Below are 20,000 nucleotides of genomic sequence, written 5' to 3'. Positions count from 1 at the left end.
TGTGTGTAAACCTGAAGAGTATTTTTTTTTTTATATTTTTTTTTATAGAAATATGCTGTTGCTCTACTGCAGATAAAATGACCACGATGTCATGGTGTGTTTGGAGCATCAGGCCATTTTCAAGCCTTTTGGTGTTGTTGGCCGGCTTGGTGCTGGCTTGGTTGTGGCTTGGTGCTGGCTTGGTTGTGGCTTGGTGCTGGCTTGGTTGTGGCTTGATGGTGACTGGGTGGTGCTGGCTTGGTTGTGGCTTTGTGGTGCTGGCTTGGTTGTGGCTTGGTGCTGGCTTGGTTGTGGCTTGATGGTGACTGGGTGGTGCTGGCTTGGTTGTGGCTTGGTGGTGGTGGTGGGCGGGTGGAGGTATTTCCATAGAGCATTTTATCAACCTGCGGCTCATCAATAGCGACACAGCAGCAGCAATTACTGGGCCGTCCACTGCGGGCCTGCTGGTGTTCATCACCGCTCGCTCCTCCACCTCACAGCCGCTCGACTGGGAAGCGGCGCAGCGTCGCCCGGCCGGGCTGTAAACTTCAAAAACAATCTACGCTGCCACATCATTCATACTGGGGGGGGGGAGCGGAGGGGGCAGGGGTTCTAGGTGGCGGCGTTTAGAAAAGTTGAAGCCTTTGGAGAGAAGAATTATGATTGTGTGGTGAGATCAAGCCCCCCCCCCCCCTGCGGCTGTAACTCACTGCCGGTGGCGGCCGCTCACATCGATCCAGTCGGGAGGGGAGGAAATATGTGCGAGGCTGGCGGGGGGGGGGGCGTGGTGGGTGTGGCCAGGATGGAGCTGGATGCTTCCTTCGCTCCGGGTGGCCGAGCACGCTCATAAACACCCCCCTCCCCCTCCCTCCCACTCTCCACTCCTCCCCCTCTCCTGTGCTATTTTTGTACATCATGCTAACAGGGTGGGAGGGGCTGAGGAGGAGGAGGGGGGGGGGGGTCAAGCAGTGCAGTGAAAGGAAAATGTGGCTGTCGGCTGCATGTTTTGTGATGTGAGTGGGTGAGAAGCTGCTGGTTACTCAGGTCTGAAGGCTTGAAGGTCTGAAGGTGTGAAGGCTCCTGATGGAGGAGCAGCCGCCACCACGTGTCGCCTCCTCACTGCTGCTGCCCTGCTGTGCTTTCACACTCTGTTCCTGTCCACAGTTCAGGGTCTCGTGGAAAAAGTCATGAGCTGCGTTTCCGTCACCCCTGGAATTGAGCAAAAGCTAAATATGGCCATAAAAACTGGTGGTGGAAACGGCTCCACTTGGAAAAACCCCTCCAATATGACCACCAGGAAGTAGAACCCACCAGGTACTCGAGTCCAGCCAGTTTGCTCTCTTTACTTTTCAGCTGGGAATCAGCCCTTTCTGATGTCACAAAGTGCCCTGGTGACACCCTCACCGTGCTGTTTGCTAAAACAAAACAAACTGCCAGTTTCACTGGCAGCTGAAACTTGAGGATCTTGGTTTTTTTTTTCTCTTGCTGGAGGCTGCAAACAGGGGGCTAAATACATTGTTTTCAACAGGGGATTTTTCAGGAGGGTAACCTGCAGAGCAGCTGCGAGTAGTGTGAGCGGAAGCAGAGTATTTATCCTGAGCTAATGCTGAACCTGGCGTCACTTCCTGTCAGTGTGGAGTCCTGCTGAAGCTTTTCTCTCCTCCTCCTCCTCCTCCTCCTCCTCCTCCTCCGAGGTTTCACACAGATGCACAGCGATCTGGGCAACATGCAGAGCCATTAATTATTCAAAGAGCTCCCTTTCTTTTTTTTCCCCCGGCTTTTTCTTCTTCTTCTTTTTTTTCTTTTTGAATCCCGTGCACACCTGCGCTCTCAGAAGCGTCCAGCGCCCCCCTGCAGGGATTCCAAATGTTTCCCGCTGCGACCCCGCAGGCCAAACACCACTCGGGAGACGCCGTCCGCTCCCCGCGTCTCCTCTCGTCCTCGTTCCCCATCCCGCTGGAGGAGAATCCCGTCGACAGCAGGTTCACCAATCAAGCGCTGCTGAAGCGCCTGCCGGCTCCTGAACCTCCAGTCCACTGAGCTGGAGGACAGACAGGCCGGAGTCACCGGCTGCGCTTCAATGACACAAAATTAAAGCGACATTTCTAAAATTTCAACAGAGTGCAATTGCGAGTTGCAGGTGTTTTTCCACCACCAGTTTTCATATTTAGGTTTTGTGCAATTCTAGGGGTCTTGGAAACGCAGCTTGTGAGGCAGCAGCAGCGGCAGCAGCAGCAGCAGCAGCAGCAGCAGCAGCAGCAGCAGCGGCAGCGGCAGCGGCAGCAGCAGCAGCAGCAGCGGCAGCGGCAGCGGCAGCAGCAGCAGCAGCAGCAGCAGCAGCAGCGGGACTCATCTGACCAATCAGTGGCCAGAAACAGGCCTAGTTGCATTGATGTGGTTTAGTTCCAGATCTCTCGTTTCCTTGCAAACTGCTTCCTCACACAATCGAAGCTGCAAAATCCATCTTGTGCTGAAAGGCTGCAGTGGAAACTCGCTGTTGTTCTTTATTATCCCGCTCCTCTTTTTCTGGAGGAGACTTAATAAAGTGGTCGCTGGTCAACTGAGGGGGAGTCGGGCTGAGCCGGTCAGTCAGGATGATTTAATATGCCGCAGATATAATAAGATTTGTTGTCTTCTAACTCGGGGGGGGGGCAGTGGTGGTGGGGTGCGGGGGGTTGTTTCCGCTCAGCTGACCCTGAACCTCGCCGTAACCCGCCGTGCAGTGAAGAAAAGACATGGGCGGGGGTGACGTCATCAGGACATCCAGATGTGTGACAGAGGTCCTGGCTGGTTGTGGTTCCTGGTCTGTCGGCAGCCTGAAGGTTCCTGTGTGACCGGATCCCATTCAGCTGCTGGTCCATCAGGAAGAACCATGAGAACCATCAGAGCCCTCTGATTGGCTGTAATTGCTCCTCCGGTGGTCAGCCCTCGGTATTACATCTCCTGATTAGTAGGTCGACAAATACTGTGCTTAGATGGATAGATGACATCGTTATTAGTAGTATTAGTAGTATTAGTAGTATTAGTATTAGTAGTATTAACTCATCGAGACCTTTGAGGTGCATCTCTTTCCATCCACACAACATTCCAAATGTGGTTTCTCTGCAGAAAACAGCTCACATCACGGAAAGAAGGTGCGAAAGATTCAGTGGGCGGGGTTATAAAAGAGGAGGGAAGGTTTGCGGCAGCTCCTCTCGGAGCTCTCGGCTCTTCCTCCTCCTTCTCTTCCTCCTCTTCCTCCTCCTCCTCCTCCGCCTCCTCCTCGCCACCGCTTTCCGCTTGATTAAAAACGCAGCAGCCAGGAGTTTGTAAGTGTGTGGTAGGTGTGAGCGTGCACACACACACACACACACACACACACACACACACACACACACACACACACACACACACATCGTGGTGGCTTAACACCAGGCTGATTATTCAAGCCTCTTAGGCTTAAAGCGGCGGCACTCGAGTGATGAGCGTCGCCTCTCCTCTGCCATCATTCCTTGCTTTTCTTCTGTGGTGGAAGCGGCTGACAGCTCGCTGGGGGTGAACCTGTTGTCTGTGAGGGGGGGTCGGGGTGGGGCGAGTGGGGGGTGGAGGGGGATCAGTGACACAGAGAATCAAAATGCTAGCGGAGGCTTTACTGAGGCGTAATCCGGCCGGCGTGAGGTCCTCGCCGCCGCCGCCGCCGCCTGCTTCCTGCTTCCTTCCTGCCACTTCCTGTGTGAAGCCGCCGCCCGGTTGGCTGGTTGGCTGGTTGGCTGGCAGCCGCCCCGGCGCCGTGCTGTCTCTCTGGAACCGTCCTCAGTCAGCGTCGCACAACGACATCACACACACACACACACACACAAACACACACACACACACACACACACACACACACACAACATTGACTCTGTTTCAGCTGCCGAGTTTCCTTTTGTTTTTTTGTGTGTGAGAAATGGTTTGAAGGGAGCTCGCAGCTCCAAGGACGTATCTGCTCCGCCTCCGCCTGCTCCGCCTGCTCCGCCTCCACTGCCTGCCGCCGCCGACCGCCACTGCTGCTGCCACTGCGGCTGCCGGGTCGGCGGAGAGGCCTCGGTTACTGCACCGCTGAGCTGCACCTGACCAAACAGATTGGCCCCAGCTGGAGGCACACACACACACACACACACACACACACACACACATGCTTCCTTAGTGCTTTAGTGGCAACGGTGAACACACACATGCGCACACACACAAGAAGACTGTTCTCTGTTTTATTACCGCTATTTTTAAAAGCGACCCAACAAATCAAGTTGTCCATTCTTTTATTTTGGAGAGAAATGGTTTGTTTGCATTGGCTGAATGGAGAGAGAGAGAGAGAGAGAGAGAGAGAGAGAGAGAGATTCTTCTAGCTCTCCTAGTTGTGGATGTGTTGCCACAGTCGTCCTGCTGAACATCCAGTCCCCCCCCCACCACCACTGTATACACTGTATGTATTTTTAACCCAGCAGACGGAGGCTGTGTGAAGGAGGCTGCCTAGTCAGCGCCCCCTGCTGAGTGCTCGCTGGGTGGGGAGGGGGGTGGGGTGGAGGGGAGGGGAGAGGAGGGGGGGGGGGGGGGGACGCTCTGGGAGTTTGAGAAAAGCCACTTCACCACTTTGCTGCACCTGCTGCTCCTCACACTCCCAGCAGTGGCTTTAGAGAGCTGCAAGTCCTGCTGCCTCCTCCTCCACCTCTTCCACTTCCTCCACCTCTTCCGCCTCCTCCTCCACCTCCTCCACCTCCTCCACCGCTTCCACCTCCTCCACCTCCACCTCTTCCGCCTCCTCCTCCACCTCCTCCACCTCCTCCACCGCTTCCACCTCCTCCACCTCCTCCACCTCCACCTCTTCCACCTCCTGCACCTCTTCCACCTCCTCCTCCACCTCCTCCACCTCTTCCAGTAGTGTCGTCGAGGTGCATCAACAGTCTCACCTCACTCTTCCTCCCAGGAAGTCCTTCCTCCTCACTTCCTGGGAGACATCAGCTTCTTTCTTTCCACATCAGGAAAGAGGAAAAGCTCTTAACACCTCCTCCTCCCTCCTCCTCCTTCCTTCTCTTCTTCCTCTATTATTCATTTAATGGTGTGCAGAAAGTGTGTCAGTGCAGCTACTTGGATATTGGACCAAGCCTGCCGTGCAGCAACATCGCCAGCTGCTGGCTCCTCCTTTGCCTCCTCCTCTCTCCTCCTTGTTTGGGTGCGTTGCTCCTCTTATCTCCTCGCTGTCAGCCGCCCGTCGCACGCTGACATTAAAGAGCGGAACGACGTGGAGATCAGCGTCACATCAGCGTTGCAAAAGAAAACAAAACAAAAAAAGAAAAAACCTGTTGTGACGGAGAGACGTGAACCCACAACTGTGCCGTTGCCTCAGGAGGAACCAGAGACCTTCCAGCCAACCAGGACGCTGTGACACCAGCTGTGATGTGGTGGTGGACGGCCAGTAGGGGGCGCTCACCTTGTTGGTCCCGTGAGTCCGCAGTGTTTCCCCCAGTCTGCAGTCAGGCAGCAGATTCTCCGGCTGCCTTGACGTCTGATCTCCACACGCACAGATTTGATGGAACTTGATCCTGATTGGCTCCTTGTCGCTCGGCAGGACAGAGAGCGCCGTGACATCACGGCGGCTCCCCGCAGTCACTTCAGCGGCGCCACTCGGCTGTCAGGATGGTTTCATATCGAGACGAGGCTCTTTAATCTCTGCACGCCGGGGAACCCTTCCACCCTTCCTTCCACCCTTCCTTCCACCCTTCCTTCCTTCCTTCCTTCCACCCTTCCTTCCACCCTTCCTTCCTTCCTTCCTTCCACCCTTCCTTCCACCCTTCCTTCCTTCCATCCTTCCTTCCACCCTTCCTTCCACCCTTCTTTCCTTCCACCCTTCCTTCCACCCTTCCTTCCTTCCTTCCATCCTTCCTTCCTTCATTCCTTCTATCGTTCCTTCCTTCCTTCCTTTCTTCCATCCTTCCTTCCTCCCTCCCTTCCCTCCTTCTCTCCTTCCTCCATCCTTCCTTTCTTTTCCTCAGTACTTCCTTCCATCCATCCTTCCCCCCTCCTTTCCTTCCTTCCATCCTCAGGACAGCATGTGTAGACGCTCCACCACAAATGCAATGTGTGCGTATCACGGAAAGCCTGAGTGCATGTTTGTGTTTGTTTGTGTTTGTGTTGCGTTGAGGAGAACAACTGGCGGTGGAAAAGTACGGAATAGGAAATTGGAAAAGAGGGAGGTTTTTAATCCCCCTACCACCACCACTACTACTTCTCTCTCTCTCTCTCTCTCTCTCTCTCTCTCTCTCTCTCTCTCTCTCTCTCTCTCTCTCTCTCCCTGGGATTAAGTGCTAAAAGACTCGGCAACATCAAAGAGTTTGTGTGTCGTGGTGGCCGTGCAGAGGAAAGCCTCTTTACTGAAGGTGTGAGGATGTCAAAAGCTGCCTGCTGATGCAAAGTGTAAGACTCTCCGCTACAAGCTGGCAGCCGCACACACACACACACACACACTCACACACACACTCACAGCCAGTATTAGCATGAAGCCCTACAAACGTCGGTTATTCACACCTTGTGCACAAATTAGTCTCCGTACCGGCCGTGACCGACGGCTTTATCCCACCGCTGCCTTTATCATCCTGATGCTCGTCGGCTGCGTGGAGAAGCCCTGAAGGGCTTTTTTTTTTTTTTTTTTTTGCGCCAGCGTACCTTTGATGTGCGCCTCCGTTCATTTGCATATACAGCAGACTGCCGGCGCTGTCAGGAAGGTCCTCCCAGCCGCTGACCTCATTAATGTGGGAGGATCAAACGCTCCTTTATCCAGAGTTCATCGACCATTTAGCGACGGGCTTCTCAGTGTGCTGGGTCGCAGTGTCACACTGGGGTGTGTGTGTGTGTGGGGGGGGGGGGTGAGGGGGGGGCTGAACGTGGCTGAACGTGATGGCGAAACACGCGGCTGTTTAATCTGGGAACGAGCAACATTCCGAAATGTGCCGTTGAGTTTCTGCCGTCCAGTGTTTGGGACTCAGGCGGCGGCGGAGGCGGAGCAAACACTCGGCGCTGCAGTTCCTCTTAATCCCTGTTGGTGCTTTTTAAACCATTATCACGCTGGTTCAAGTCACACGAAAAAGAAGTGAGTCAGCTGGGAGTGTTTGCGGGGGGGCGACGTGGAAACAGGAAGTCCACCTGGAGACGTGTGAAGGGGAAGATGTCATAGAAGCCGTCAATCAAGTTTGTGCAGTACGTCACTTTTTAGTCGGACTCGTCGGATCGAGAAAACACTGGATGTTGATGTTTCTAATGTGAGACACCAGATTCCCGAGCCTGACTCTCTGGAGCCGAATCGAAGCGACAGACTTTAAAAAAAAAGAGGAAGAGGGTCCAGATCGTCGGTCTGTCAGTCTGGTGAGGATAAAGCCGAGCGACTTGGGCGGCACTCGTTCTGTGAGTCGCCGCTTGGCACACGAAGCCTCCACAAAAAAAAAAAATGTGGGGAAACATCTGCCAAAAGGCCGCGTGTGCAAAAAAATGCACCGCTCGACATTTTACACCAAGTCATTTATCAGAGCTATTACAGTGGGCACTGTTCACGTGCAGGGAGAGAGAAAAAATCATAAAGGACCAGCTGTGCAGTTTGGTTGGTTGGGGGGGCGGGGGGGGAGCTCATGAGGCATGAAGCCTGTCTGGCTGACCGCCGCCTGTTCTCATAAATTTAAAAAGTGGGACGTTAGCAGCTTTAACAGGCACAGTAAAGACTGAAAGTATTTCAGCTGGTAATATGTGAATATATTAGCAGGGAGATGGAGTCAAGACTCGTCTGACTTTAATGCGGGAATCACTCACTTTAACATTCAGCGAGTGCAGCATTAAAGTGGGCAGCCGTGTGGGCGGTGCTGGTGCCGAACGACATCGTCAGAACCGTGAGGCCGGCGGAGGAGGATTTCAGTTTTTGCCGAAGAACTCAATGTTTGTCCTCAGGAGTCACTTTTGACGGTCGTTACTGAGAGGAGAACTGACTCGACTGGCTGTGAATCAGTGGAATTCCCATCAGACTGAGGTGGCGGGGCGGTGGATCCCAACGCCGACCTGAGGACGAAGCACCGGCGGGACTTTAGAGCGCCGCAGGAAGTCCCGCCCTCCCTCCTTCCCTCCTTCCCTCCGCCGGCTGTGTTGCAGACAAACAGTGAGGCGTTAGTGACCCCTGACTGCAGGCCGCTGGTACTGCACCCAGTGCCGCACCAACCAGAAGGAGAAAACCACCAGGACGTCCCGGTTTGACCCGGTTCTGTTCTGCCGAGGAGGTCAGAGTGTCGGAATCTCCGTTTTGCTTGCCGCTCCACTCAGATTCCTTCACTGCTGGGAAATGTGAATCTTAGATTTTTTTTTCTTCTTCTTTAGCCAAGACGAGGCTAAAAACTGTCCCAGTCTGCACCTTCAGAGCAGCAGAACCTTCAGCTCATCTGCTTGACGATGAAAAGAACATGAAAACCCAAACAGCTGCGCTGGTTTCCTGAGGGTTGCCAGGTTTTCTCCACCTAAGCTCCACCCACTCCACCCTGTTGAACTGAGCTCAGTCGACAGGAGCAGCATCAACTTCCTGCACGTCCTGCTGTGTCAGCCGGGCCTGCTGAGTGCAAATCGGACTTGTAAAGGTCCCATATTTATATATATTGGATTGCAACGCTGTGCACCGCTGATTTTTAACAGGGAAATACAAATAAATAAATAAATAAATAATAATGATAATCTATTTTCTTTCAATTTCCTTTGCATCGCTTCTCAAACAGAGGCAGACCATGCACATCAGCACACACACACACACACACACACACACACACACACACACACACACACACTTTCCCCCGTCACTTCCTGTAATGAGGCGGCTGGAAGGAGAGCATCAATATGTCCAGCGTTCAGATTTACAGCCAGCAATTCCATCTCCGACTGGAGCCTCGCCCACTTCTGCCTTTTCTCTTTCCTGAACCCTGCAACTGGACAAGAGGGCAACCTCTCTCTCTCTCTCTCTCTCTCTCTCACTCACACACACACACACATGCACGGGGCAAACGCACGCAATGCACCCACGATGAGGGCAGTTTTAACAGATGGCAACCCAAACATCAGCTGCAAACGTGGCCGCAGCCTCGCAGCAACACGTCCAGGGGAATCTTTATAGACGCATTAGCGGTGGACACACGCGGATCCACGCTGTGCTGCTGTGACTCACGAGTCTCTGATTCAATAGGAGGAGCCGCCGCCGCCGCCTTCGTGCCCTGAATCATTTCCATGTGATTCCAGTCTGACTCAGAAGCTCGTGTGACACACTGACATCTTCTGCTCAGCGTCTTCATTGTGCGTCCGACCGCAACGCGTCAGCAAATCAGCATCCAGCTCAGCAAACAGTGGGTATTACAACTTCCAGGCTCCTTCTGAAGTCTGCAGACAGCTTTTGAACAGGTCACCAAATCATCAGTCGGAGCGTCGTCACACAGGAAGTGAGGTCGGAGATGTGAGTTGAACTCGAACCTCCCGCTGAAGCCACTGCAGTTTCTTTCTTTCCATTGTGAAGCCGACCGGCGCCGCCGCCGCCTGCAGTTTTGCACACTCGCCTGCCGACGTTCGGTAGCTCAGCAGCTCCGGACACACACACACACACACACACACACAAAGCCCCGGAGCAGAAATCCTTCAGGCGCAGCAGTCAAGAGAGCTGAGGCCCGTAAACACGGCGAGACTAATCCCTCCTCGCTGATGACGAACCGAGTCAGCCCGACACAATAGCTGCTCTCCGTCTCAATGGCTTCAAAGCCCCGTCACAACACTACACCACACTACACACCACTACACTGCACACCACAACACCAGCCGCTGGAGTGAGTGACTGATGGAGCGCCGTCCGTCGGCCTCGTCAGCGCAGCTGCAACAGCTCAGGCCCAAAAAGCTGCTGCGTGTGCCTGTGTGTGTGTGTGTGTGTGTGTGTGTGTGTGTGTGTGAGAGAAAGAGAGAGCATCCATCTAAGTGCAACGCTGCCCTTTCTGAATGTGTTTGTGGCCATAAGCATTTCCACTGAGTTCCACTGCTCACACTGCACCTTTCTACCAGCGTGCTCCACGTCCCTGTGTGTGTGTGTGTGTGTGTGTGTGTGTGTGTGTGTGTGTGTGCGCGCGTTAATTATAGACAGAGGTTTTTATGCTCTTTGTGTTCCGTGCTGATGCTCTAATATAGACCAACACTGTGACAACTGTTCTTTGAACTATTAATATCTCTGAGGAGATTTCCTAAACCCTAAGAGTGCTTTTGTGTCCACTCACTGTAATATTAATTTCAGTTATCAATAATTTTTTTTTAATTTTTTTTTTTAATCAGCAAAGTGTCTCTGGAACTGGTCAGTTATGTGTTCGATTCGAGAGTTGAGAAACACTGAGAAAAACAACTTGTGAAAATGTGCCTGAAGGCAACTTGATGCTGGGAGCCTGTCGCCCTGTGGAAGCACCAGCAGAGGGCACTCTTTCCTCTCGTAACGGGCCGACGCTCTCTGCGCGCGTGTGCGCTTGTTGCGCCGTTGCGACGCACCGCTTCTGTAAAAGGGACGTTTGATGACGTCACCTCGAGGCTGCCTGCCTTTCTTTTCTTTTTTTTTTCTTTCTTTCTTTTTTATAGTTTGTTTACTTCCGCCAATCAGCAGCCAGCGCTGTGTTTTCTGTTGCCTGTTTATTGCATGAGTGGAGTTGAGTTGAAGCATTTAGCAGCACTTCACCTTCACCCAGTGCCTCCTCTCAGCTGCTGCTGCTGCTGTCTGTCACTGCTGTCTGTCACTGCTGTCTGTCACTGCTGCTGCTGCTGCTGAGGCTTTAATTGGCAGCAGCAGCAGCAGCAGCAGCAGCAGCAGCAGCAGCTCCCTGTGAGTGATGGTGGTGCTGGATGGAGACTCTCTGCAGCTCTGACAGGCCCGGCAGCCCCCCCCCAACCACCACCACCACCACGCTGCTGGAACATCCCAGCACGGCTGGCTCCCACTTACAGCCGCTAATTTAATTTCACATCCTGAACACTGTTTGGACACGGAAGGTCAATCAGGCTCAGCGGGCCACGTCGTAATGGGGAGGGCAGGGTGAGCGAGCGCTCAGCGGAGGGAAAAAAGAGAAAGAGCTTTTCAGACACGGCACAGGGGGAAATGTGCGACCTTGGTTTAGTAAAGTGTTAAACGATGAGGTCAGAATGTGAGGCAACGGCGGGCGAGATGTAATTAAAAGCTTGTTAGCTGAGCGGAGGGTGTTTCTGCAGCGGCACCGAGGTCCATTCTTCAGCTCAGCAGCTGAACTGCCACCACAGTTCACAGCACTTCTCTCTCTCTCTCTCTCTCTCTCTGTTTTTCATCCAGAAGTCCAGAAGTCTGACTGGCCGCCAGCCCCGGGGTCATGTGACCTGGATGGAAAACAGCTCGAGGACTTTCCACGTCCTTCTCTGGTGAGACCAACTCTCCTGTTGTCGTCGTCGTCGTCGTCCTACATCCCGACAAACGGCTCAAAACGACGCCTTCAGTCTGATTGGCTGGGATGTGTCAGCTGACCTGCAGTGTTTCAGGGTCGGCCCGTTGAAAGGAGCCCTCAGTCCAGTCTAGAAGTGCTCCTGAAGAACTCTGAGCCCCTGAAAGTGGACTGAAAGCGGTGAAAGTTTGTGACTGATGTTCTGTTGTCCTCCAGCGCCGCCTGGTTCCTGAGCTGAAGAACCTTCTCAGTCCTTCCTTCCTCCACTGAGTCCACGCTGCTCCTCTATATGCACCCAGAAGACCCGACGCAGACCCGGTGAGTGAGGGAGCGTGTTTCCCAGAATCACCTGAAGTTGGTTTCAAACCCCATTTTATATTCACTCAACCCAACCTTGAACACAGTAACTACACACCTGACGTAACGTCACGTGAGGTCCACTTTTTGATTTCCTGCCGACCCTCCACCGCTGTTGGGCCCCACTGCTGGATTCGCTGCACTCAGCTCTGATTGAATTTACATATTGCTTGGATTTTCTGTAAACTTGGCTGCTTGCAACGCTGCAATTTCCCCATGTGGGACTAATAAAGCAGTATCTTATGTTATATATTCAAGCAGCGAATGGATCACAGCGAGGGATTAAGTGCAGATGTGAGTTTCCTGCTTTCCAGCACCGAGGATTCAGGCTCTCAGGTGCGATTCCTTGATCCTCGGGGTCCACCTGGGATTACTCAAGTCGGCTAAATAAATAAATAAATAAATATATATACATACATATATGTTTTTACCTGACAGCTGGTTGATTTGCCATTGAAGAGGCTGCAGTCAGGCTGCAGTCAGGCTGCAGTCAGGTTCCTGCAGGCTGATGTCTGCAGCCAGCACATGTTGAAGAGCCTCCCAGCAGCAGCCGCCTGCTGCAGGCTCCTCCACGTCGTCGTCAAGTTTTGCCCTCAGCGGCGCCGCGACGACATCGTTCATTGTGACGTGCACAGCGCTGTGCACGTCACATGCGCGCTGCAGAAGCCGTGCAGCCTGGCAGCGCCGCGACCTCGGTCACTGTCTCTGTACTTTCCCCCCTTGACAGGCTGCTTAGTATTCCTCTGCATGTTTTCCCCCCTCAGTCTGCTGCTGCTGCTGCTGCTGCTGCTGCTGCTGCTGCTGCGTGTGTTACCATGACTGATAACACCAGGCTTGGGACGTGTTCTTCCCTTCAGTCGGCCTGCCGCTCTTTATATCCAGATTCCTTTAAAGGGCCGTGGCTGCTGGTGCACGTGGCTGCTGGTGCACGTGGCCGCTGCCTCTCCCAATCAAAGGGTCTTGAGGTCGACTGATCCCACCCAGTTCTTCCTCCATCGGCGCCGGGAAATAATACGCAGACGTGTGGCCGCGGGGCGGAACTGCGCTCTCTCGACGCTCGTCGCTCACACGTGTGGGTGGAGCCAAAGAAAGACGCACAGCCTTAGATTCAAACTTTAGCTCGTCAACCGCTCGGCTCTTTAGTCCGCTCATCCGCACTCAGGGACTCGACGCGTGCGCCACCTAGTGGCAGCAGCCGAGAGGGCAGCGTGGCATTGCAGGCAAAGGCAGGAAAAGTGACTGCGGTCTCTGCTGGACGTTGCCGTTTCATACAAGACAGCAACCAGACAATAACTGAACAGACTATCCATGAGGAAAAAATAAAAGTAGAGCGATTCCGTGCATTTGATTGTAACAACATGCAACAAGGAAACAATAACGCAGCAACTTATAAAACATTGTTCATTGCAGACGACTCAGTGATTTACCTTCTTCTCCACGTTAAGTCTGTCCGTCTCTCACCAGTGCTCGTCCAATCACAGGTCAGCAGAAGGCGTGAGGCCAGCTGGCCTTGGCTTTGCAGACTCGAGAGCTGATTGGCTGTTGAAAGTGACTGTGTCCGTTCACTGACAGCCTGCAGTGTCGATTCTGAAGGTTCAGGCAGATTTCATAGAGCCTGACAACACAAGCCAGCTGAAATATGATTGGATAACAACTCTACCACAATGGAAGCAGCACAAGCAAGGGGATGGAAGGGGATAAGATGACATGAAGAAGGCCGGCTATGGAGAGGAACTTTATTGTCATGCTCACTGGGGAAACATTGACTTTCCTGACTATGTTTACGGCAGCAGAGAAGAGCTTGCCGGCCCTGACGGCCCGTCACTGCGTGGCCCACAGGCCATAGCTTGGACATCGTCACCCAGTGGAGGAAGCTTTTTTTGAAATGTTGCGTTTGGTTGTCGCCTTCTTCCTGGTTTTCTTCACACTGTGGGAATGTTGTGGGGGTGTTTTTCTGTCACCTGTTTCCATGTGTGCCAGTGTCACAACGTTACACAACAAAAACACCGCAACAACAACCGCATGTCACTTTGAAGTGGGCCGTGTGTGCTTTCTGATGGGTGTTTTCAGCCTTTTCGTCTTTGAGGTCTCGCTCACACGCCAGCAGAAAGTCTGGCAGCTGAACTCTGAACGCATCGCTGCAGAGGATTCACCGTCTTCCTCTCTGTTTACCATGTGCCCACCGTGCATCTGCTTTTTTTTTTTTTCTTTGTAGAAGAAGAAAAGAACAAACAAAAATCCCACAAATCCCTTTTTGATCTACAAGTCCTGCAACCTTTTTATTTTTTCGTTTTTTTTGTTTTGCCTTCTGGCGAACAGTTAAGCTGCTGTAGGTCTCGCTGACCCTGCCCACTCTGCTTCCCTCTCATCAACAAGCAGTTCAGTGTAGGAGAAGGAGGAGAAAGAAGAGAAACACCCCGGACGCTTCGTCTTTTAGGAGGTTTGAAAACGCTCGACTGCACGCAACGTCTTCTGGTGGGGAGGGGGGGGGTGTTGTTTTCATTTCTCAGGTGTTCAATGACAGGTGAGACACCTCTTATTATTATTAGACAACACTTCAAGTTAATAATATATACTTTAAATGTCATCACACCATCCAACAGCCAGCGCCTGACACCTGCTCTGTGTTGGAATGTTTTCCAACTTTTCTCCACTGCTGCCCTTTAAAATCAGCTGTGAGGAAAAGGCCAGCGGCTGCAGAGTCTGTCTTCACTGTCTGAACACCAACTGTCACCAAGTCGCCAGATGCAATGTTGCATTTGCACTGTAGCTGTTTGTGTAAATAGCCGGCCATGTGTCTGCACTGCAAGCAGAGCTTTTCAGTTTTCACTGAGAGCTTGAAAGTCAGTTGTTGTTTTTTCTTTTTCTCTCTTGAGACAAAAGCAGTTTTCCTCGCGGGAAACAGGAAACGTTCTTTGGATTTCAAGACGGTTTGACGCCACTTGTCACTCGTCGGGCGTGAAACCGGCCCTGACGCCGAGAACTAATCATATGAAAAACCTCTGCACTAAACACGTCTGAGTGCACGAGGGCGGGCGACGCCGCGGAGCGCACAGATGCACTTTGAAGCGATTAGTTTGGGCTGCGGCAGCCTGCGGAGGAAGTGGGCGATGCAGCGAGCGAACAGCGTCAGAGTGCAGCAGTGACGGAGGCTCCACATCTGGAAAACACTCAGAGGGAGGATAAAGCAGCAGCAGCAGCAGCAGTAACAGCAGCAGCAGCAGCAGCAGTAACAGCAGCAGCAGCAGCAGCAGCAGCAACAGCAGCAGTAACAGTAACTGCAACAGCAGCAGCAGTAACAGCAGCAGCAGCAGCAGCAGTAGTAACAGTAACAGCAGCAACAGTAACAGCAGCAGCAGCAGTAACAGCAGTAACAGCAGCAGCAGCAGTAACAGCAGCTGCAGCAGCAGCAGTAGTAACAGTAACAGCAGCGGCAGCAACAGCAGCAGCAGCAGTAACAGCAGTAACAGCAGCAGCAGCAGTAACAGCAGCTGCAGCAGCAGCAGCACTCATGGCACAGGCAACAACAAGAAAAACAAGAGACTGTGTCAACTTTTACATTTTATCCTTGGCGAAGCAAAAATGGCCGTTGACTTTTCTCGGAAAAACCAAAGTGAAGGTTTTGTGAACGCAGATGCAGCAATGGTGCGGCGCCGCAACCTGCGTGGTTGATTTTATTTTTGTTGTTGTTGTTCGTCTTCTTTACTTATTTATTTTTATCTACTTTTTCATATTTTTGTTTGTATTTCAGTTTGTTTTTGTAAATAAAGTGGAAGTCCTTCTTCTTCTTCTTCTTCTCCTTCTCCTTCTTCTTCTTCTTTTTCTTCTTCTTCTCCTTCTCCTTCTCCTTCTTCTTTTTCTTCTTCTTCTTCTCCTTCTCCTTCTTCTTCTCTCACTGCAGGGATCAAAGCCCCCCCCCCCCCCCCCCCCCCCCCCCCAGTTCTGTTGGTGTAACTGTAAAGGTTGTAGCTGAGGTTTTTTCAGCTCCTCCCCCTCTTTCATCAAACTAAACCCTGCCTGCAGTCACTCAGTTCTCGCTCGCTGCTCCGCTCACATCGTTCCGACCGGCTGAAAATGAATTTCTAAAAGAAGAAAAAAAAAAGATGACAAGAGATAAGAGCTTTTCAAAAAAAAGGAAACCACGGAGAAACTCTGTGACACTGATTAGACTCATCAGTGGCTCGCAACCTGTTTGTGCTTCCAGGAATCACTTCTGCTCAAAGGACTTTTTATGCTCTTTGGTCAACAGCAGCAGCAGTTGCACAGGTTTTGACGGTTTGGAGTGACGTTTTCGGGGCAGATTATTAGGTTTCGCACTCGCTGACTTTCCAGTGGCCTGAGAATCAGTGATTCATTTTCCAGCGTCGACTGAAACGACTGTGAAAGAGTCGTTTGCATCTGGAAAGAGTCGAAACTCTCCAAACAAGTCGCCTGGTTTGTGTTTTAACCGCTTGGATTTGGTTGAATCTGCTGGTTTGTTGCTCTGTAAATAAATGCAGCCCAAATGCAATTAAGTGAACTGCTCTCGCTTGATTGGCTGGCTGACTGTGCACGTTAACGAGCAAGTGAACGTAGGACCTAACGAGGCGGCCGCTCAGCGACTTTGTCACATTATTCTGATTCCAGTGAGATTCTCTCCCGGCTTGTCGCTCGGAATCATCACCAAGCAGCAGTGTCAGTTGGGGGGGGGTCTCACCCTCCACTCCCAGCATGCTTTGGGGCATGGTAAACTGTCCTCTGACCAGGCAGCCAGAAACATTGCACCACATCATAGTTTCAGCGTAACTGAAGCGCCGGCACGGCTGGATCAGGCCGGCTGGTGACATCACCGCTCGTGACGTCCCGCCCACATGACTGAAGTCTTGGCCAATGACTTGCAAGTATTCGTTCATTTATTTATTTATCTGTTTGGTGTGTGGTCTTGGCGTTGCTCGGTGCATCCTATTCCTCTTGGAGTCATTATTGAGCATCAGTGGTGACTCTTCCGCTCTGTCCAGCTGCACTTTTCCCACAATTTCAAGGTAAATATTGCATCTACAAATAAATAAACTGTGGTGAAAATGGGCATGTGTTAATTTTTCTGCGGTCAAATAGGTTTTGTGTTGGATTTCCGGTCCAAATGTCTCACGGTTTTGTTTTGTTTTGTTTTTTTTAAGCTGGCGGTCATTTGAAGAAGAGTTTCTGGTGAAAGGCCCTGATTGGACGAGATGCAGGTTGTCGTGTTGTTGTTGATGGCGTCGGACTCGGATTATGGATTGAGCGCAGATTAAACCTGATACCGCCCAATGCAATGAGCGATGCCTACTTCTTTCATCTATTCAGGTTCTTGGTTTGAGGTTGGGATCAGCTGATACTTTTGGAGGATGTTATCCAAGGAAGATACTCAACACATATTCTCCTTCCTGTCTTCCAACACTTTTCATTCTGCTTCATTTGGTCAGAGTGAGGATTGAAAAGCGTCGGCAGCTGTCGGCGTGGATGGTTGACCAGCCAGCGAGCACCAGTGGCCTAGCCATGGATGCTAATGCTAGCTGGCGGCGGAGGAACAAAGCGAGATCTTCCTCTGGCCAGAGTCGTGAAGGAGGCCGGCTGATTGCTGGTGACAGGGTGGGGGGGGGGGCATGTTGGCACATGATGAGTGACATGAACACTGAGGCGCTGGGGGCGGGGAGGGTGGGGGTGGGGCGGGGGGGTCTTTTGAGCGAGAGCAGGTGATATTTCCTCCTTGGGTTATTTTCTCGGAAACAAAAATGCACTAAATTGGTTTTCTTTTAAATAACAGAAGTGGAAAATCAACTAAAGTTCATCTGCACAAACACCTGAAGCGTTCCTCACACATTTCCGATCATGACAACATTTTTGCTTTCTGTTGAAAATCACTGATTTAAAGTCACATTTGGTGAGATGATTTGACGGCACACTGTGTGCATGGGACGCAGTGAGCGCCCGTGTTGTCTCTCTGAAGACGATTTGGCAGAAGCACGACTGGTTGTGATGAAGTTTGTCGCGCACACTGATTCATTTATTCGAAAACATTCAGTTGTGATGCAGCGTCTTTGACCTTTTCCTCCACTTCTCTCAACACGCTGCCAGCTTTTCAGAGAATCTCTTCAGCCAGAGGCCAAACAGCACACAGCGCGTCAGTTAGCAACCCAATCTCAGTACGTTCTTGTTTTTGTGTTGTTGTTGTTGTTGTTGTTGTTGTTTTATCAGGGGCAGCTGAAAAAAAACAAGAAAAAAAAAAAAAAAAACCCAGGCAACTTTTGAAGGCATTTTTCTCTCTCAAAGCGACATCGTGACACGTTTCCTGGAGACTGTAGAATCATTTCTCTGCTGGGTCACACACCACTGTCACAGCAGCAGCAGCAGCAGCAAGGACAAAAGAAAATGACCTCCCTCATGCCGTGCAACTCTTGGGCCTAACATTACACCCACTTTCAGACTCCACTGGAGCGGAATCATATGATTTATCGTACAAAAAGAAAAAAAAGGAAGAAAGAAAAAAGCTCTGTAGACCTCCAGAAAACAGCATCTTTTAATTCTGATCCGTTTCCCCTCAAGCTGGAACTTCCTGTTAAAACTGCTGCTTTGCTGAAAATGTGCATGTGTATGTTTGAGATGGGAGTGGGGGGTGGCGGGGGGGCAACAAGGTAGTGGCATTGGGCCCATGGTGACATCACAAACACCAAGGCTTGTGGACGCTGGGAAGCTGCGGTGTGTGTCTCTCCTCCTGTGCAGCTTGTTCTCTGGGAGTCTGAGCGTCGTCTTGACAAAGCGGTGCTCCCAGATGAAAAGACGCCCCTGAACTTTTCTCTCTGACGACGCCACGCGTCTCCCGCTCCTGGACGACGCCGAGTCATTTTTCTTCTTTACTGAACTCATTCCACATCCAAAGGACTGCTCACTTTCTTTCTTTTCTCAGCACAGTCATCAGCTGTGCACACAGTCAGTCCGCCTGTTTGTCTTCGACTTTGTGGCAAAGGCAGAGGTGGAGCAAGAGTGTGGAAACAGGGTTTTTTTTCTCTCTTTTTTTTTTTTTTTTTGACTAATCTGCGATGTGGGCGGAGGAGGGACGGCTTTGACTCAGAGGGGGCGGGGGGGGGGATGGCCCTTTGCCATTGAAAACTTTGTCGACTGTGGATTGTGCAAGTCATCAGGCTGCACATCCGAGTGGAACTTCATCAAATCCACAATGAAGTCCCAACATTTGGATACTTTCATCTCCTCTCCACTTATTAATAATAATAATAACAATAATAATAATAATGATACTACTACTACTATTAGTATTCATAATAATAATATGAACGTTTCAAGCATCCAACCGTCAAGTTTTTTGTTTTTTTTACCTTTGCGCTTTTTAATAAACGTAGATTTTTAAAAACAAATGGAAAAATAACTCACTTCCCGTTTGTTGCGGTCAAAAGTCAGCGCTTATGGGATGGAGGTCTCGATGAGAGGAACACGAGGCTCCTTGTCTCATGTCTCTACAAGCGTCCGCATCTGTATGTGGCGCAATAGAGCTAAATTTAGCCCTTTTCTCGACATTTCTTCCTTTTTTTGTCGCCAGTTCTGACCTAGCAATAAAAACAACAACAGTAATAATAATAATAATAATAATAATAATAATAATAATAATAATAATAATCAGTCCTATTTGTGATGGTGTGTCCAGGTGACTGGCTGCAGGAGACCGCCCCCCCCCCCGCCCCATCCCACCTCCCCCCTGAGGACTTCCTGTTCCGGGTCGCTGCTCCGCCTCCTCCAGACCTCCTCCAGCCATGGAGCCGACCAAGGTTCAGTCGGAGGGGGGTCTCAACGTCACCCTCACCATCCGCCTCCTCATGCACGGGAAGGTAAGCGGGGTCACCTCTCTACTGTAATTCAGCACTGCTGAGCACTTTGTCGGGCCGACGGCGTAGCAGGACGTTGTTGAAAATTGTGACAAACCTTCTGCAGCCAAACAGGGAACCAGACTCTGAGCCGTGTGGCAGTTTGGAGCCTGCGAGTCCCGCAGTGTCATGAGCCTTAATGTGATATAAGAGCCTGGAATTAAAATATATATGAGGGCGTCTCGGGGCGGAACGCTTCCTCCTGCCTCCACTCTGACATTTCCTTCCCACTTCTGCTCGTGGATAATTGCCGACGCTCCCTGATGAGGCCCATTTGTGGAGGATCATCTCAGCTGCACTTTAAAAGAAG

The 20,000-nt window shown here is 51.5% G+C and overlaps 1 protein-coding gene across 6 annotated transcripts in view; it reads left to right on the top strand.

Moving 5' to 3' along the window:
- Positions 1–20,000, top strand: part of pcbp3 (poly(rC) binding protein 3) — a 41,907-nt gene that overhangs the window by 9,640 nt on the left and 12,267 nt on the right. For all 6 annotated transcript variants that reach the window (XM_076014000.1, XM_076014001.1, XM_076013999.1 and 3 more), the window contains exons 2-4: positions 11,336–11,421; positions 11,658–11,759; positions 19,474–19,654. In XM_076014000.1, coding sequence (XP_075870115.1) covers positions 19,580–19,654 — 75 coding nt within the window. In that variant the 5' untranslated portion in view covers positions 11,336–11,421; positions 11,658–11,759; positions 19,474–19,579. The remainder of the gene's footprint in view (positions 1–11,335; positions 11,422–11,657; positions 11,760–19,473; positions 19,655–20,000) is intronic.

This window comes from Nelusetta ayraudi, unplaced genomic scaffold, assembly GCF_046127955.1.
Source record: "Nelusetta ayraudi isolate G7.1 ecotype Tasmania unplaced genomic scaffold, CSIRO-AGI_Nayr_v1 ptg000163l, whole genome shotgun sequence".
Taxonomy (NCBI): Eukaryota; Metazoa; Chordata; class Actinopteri; order Tetraodontiformes; family Monacanthidae; genus Nelusetta; species Nelusetta ayraudi.
This window is presented reverse-complemented; position numbering and strand designations above follow the sequence as displayed.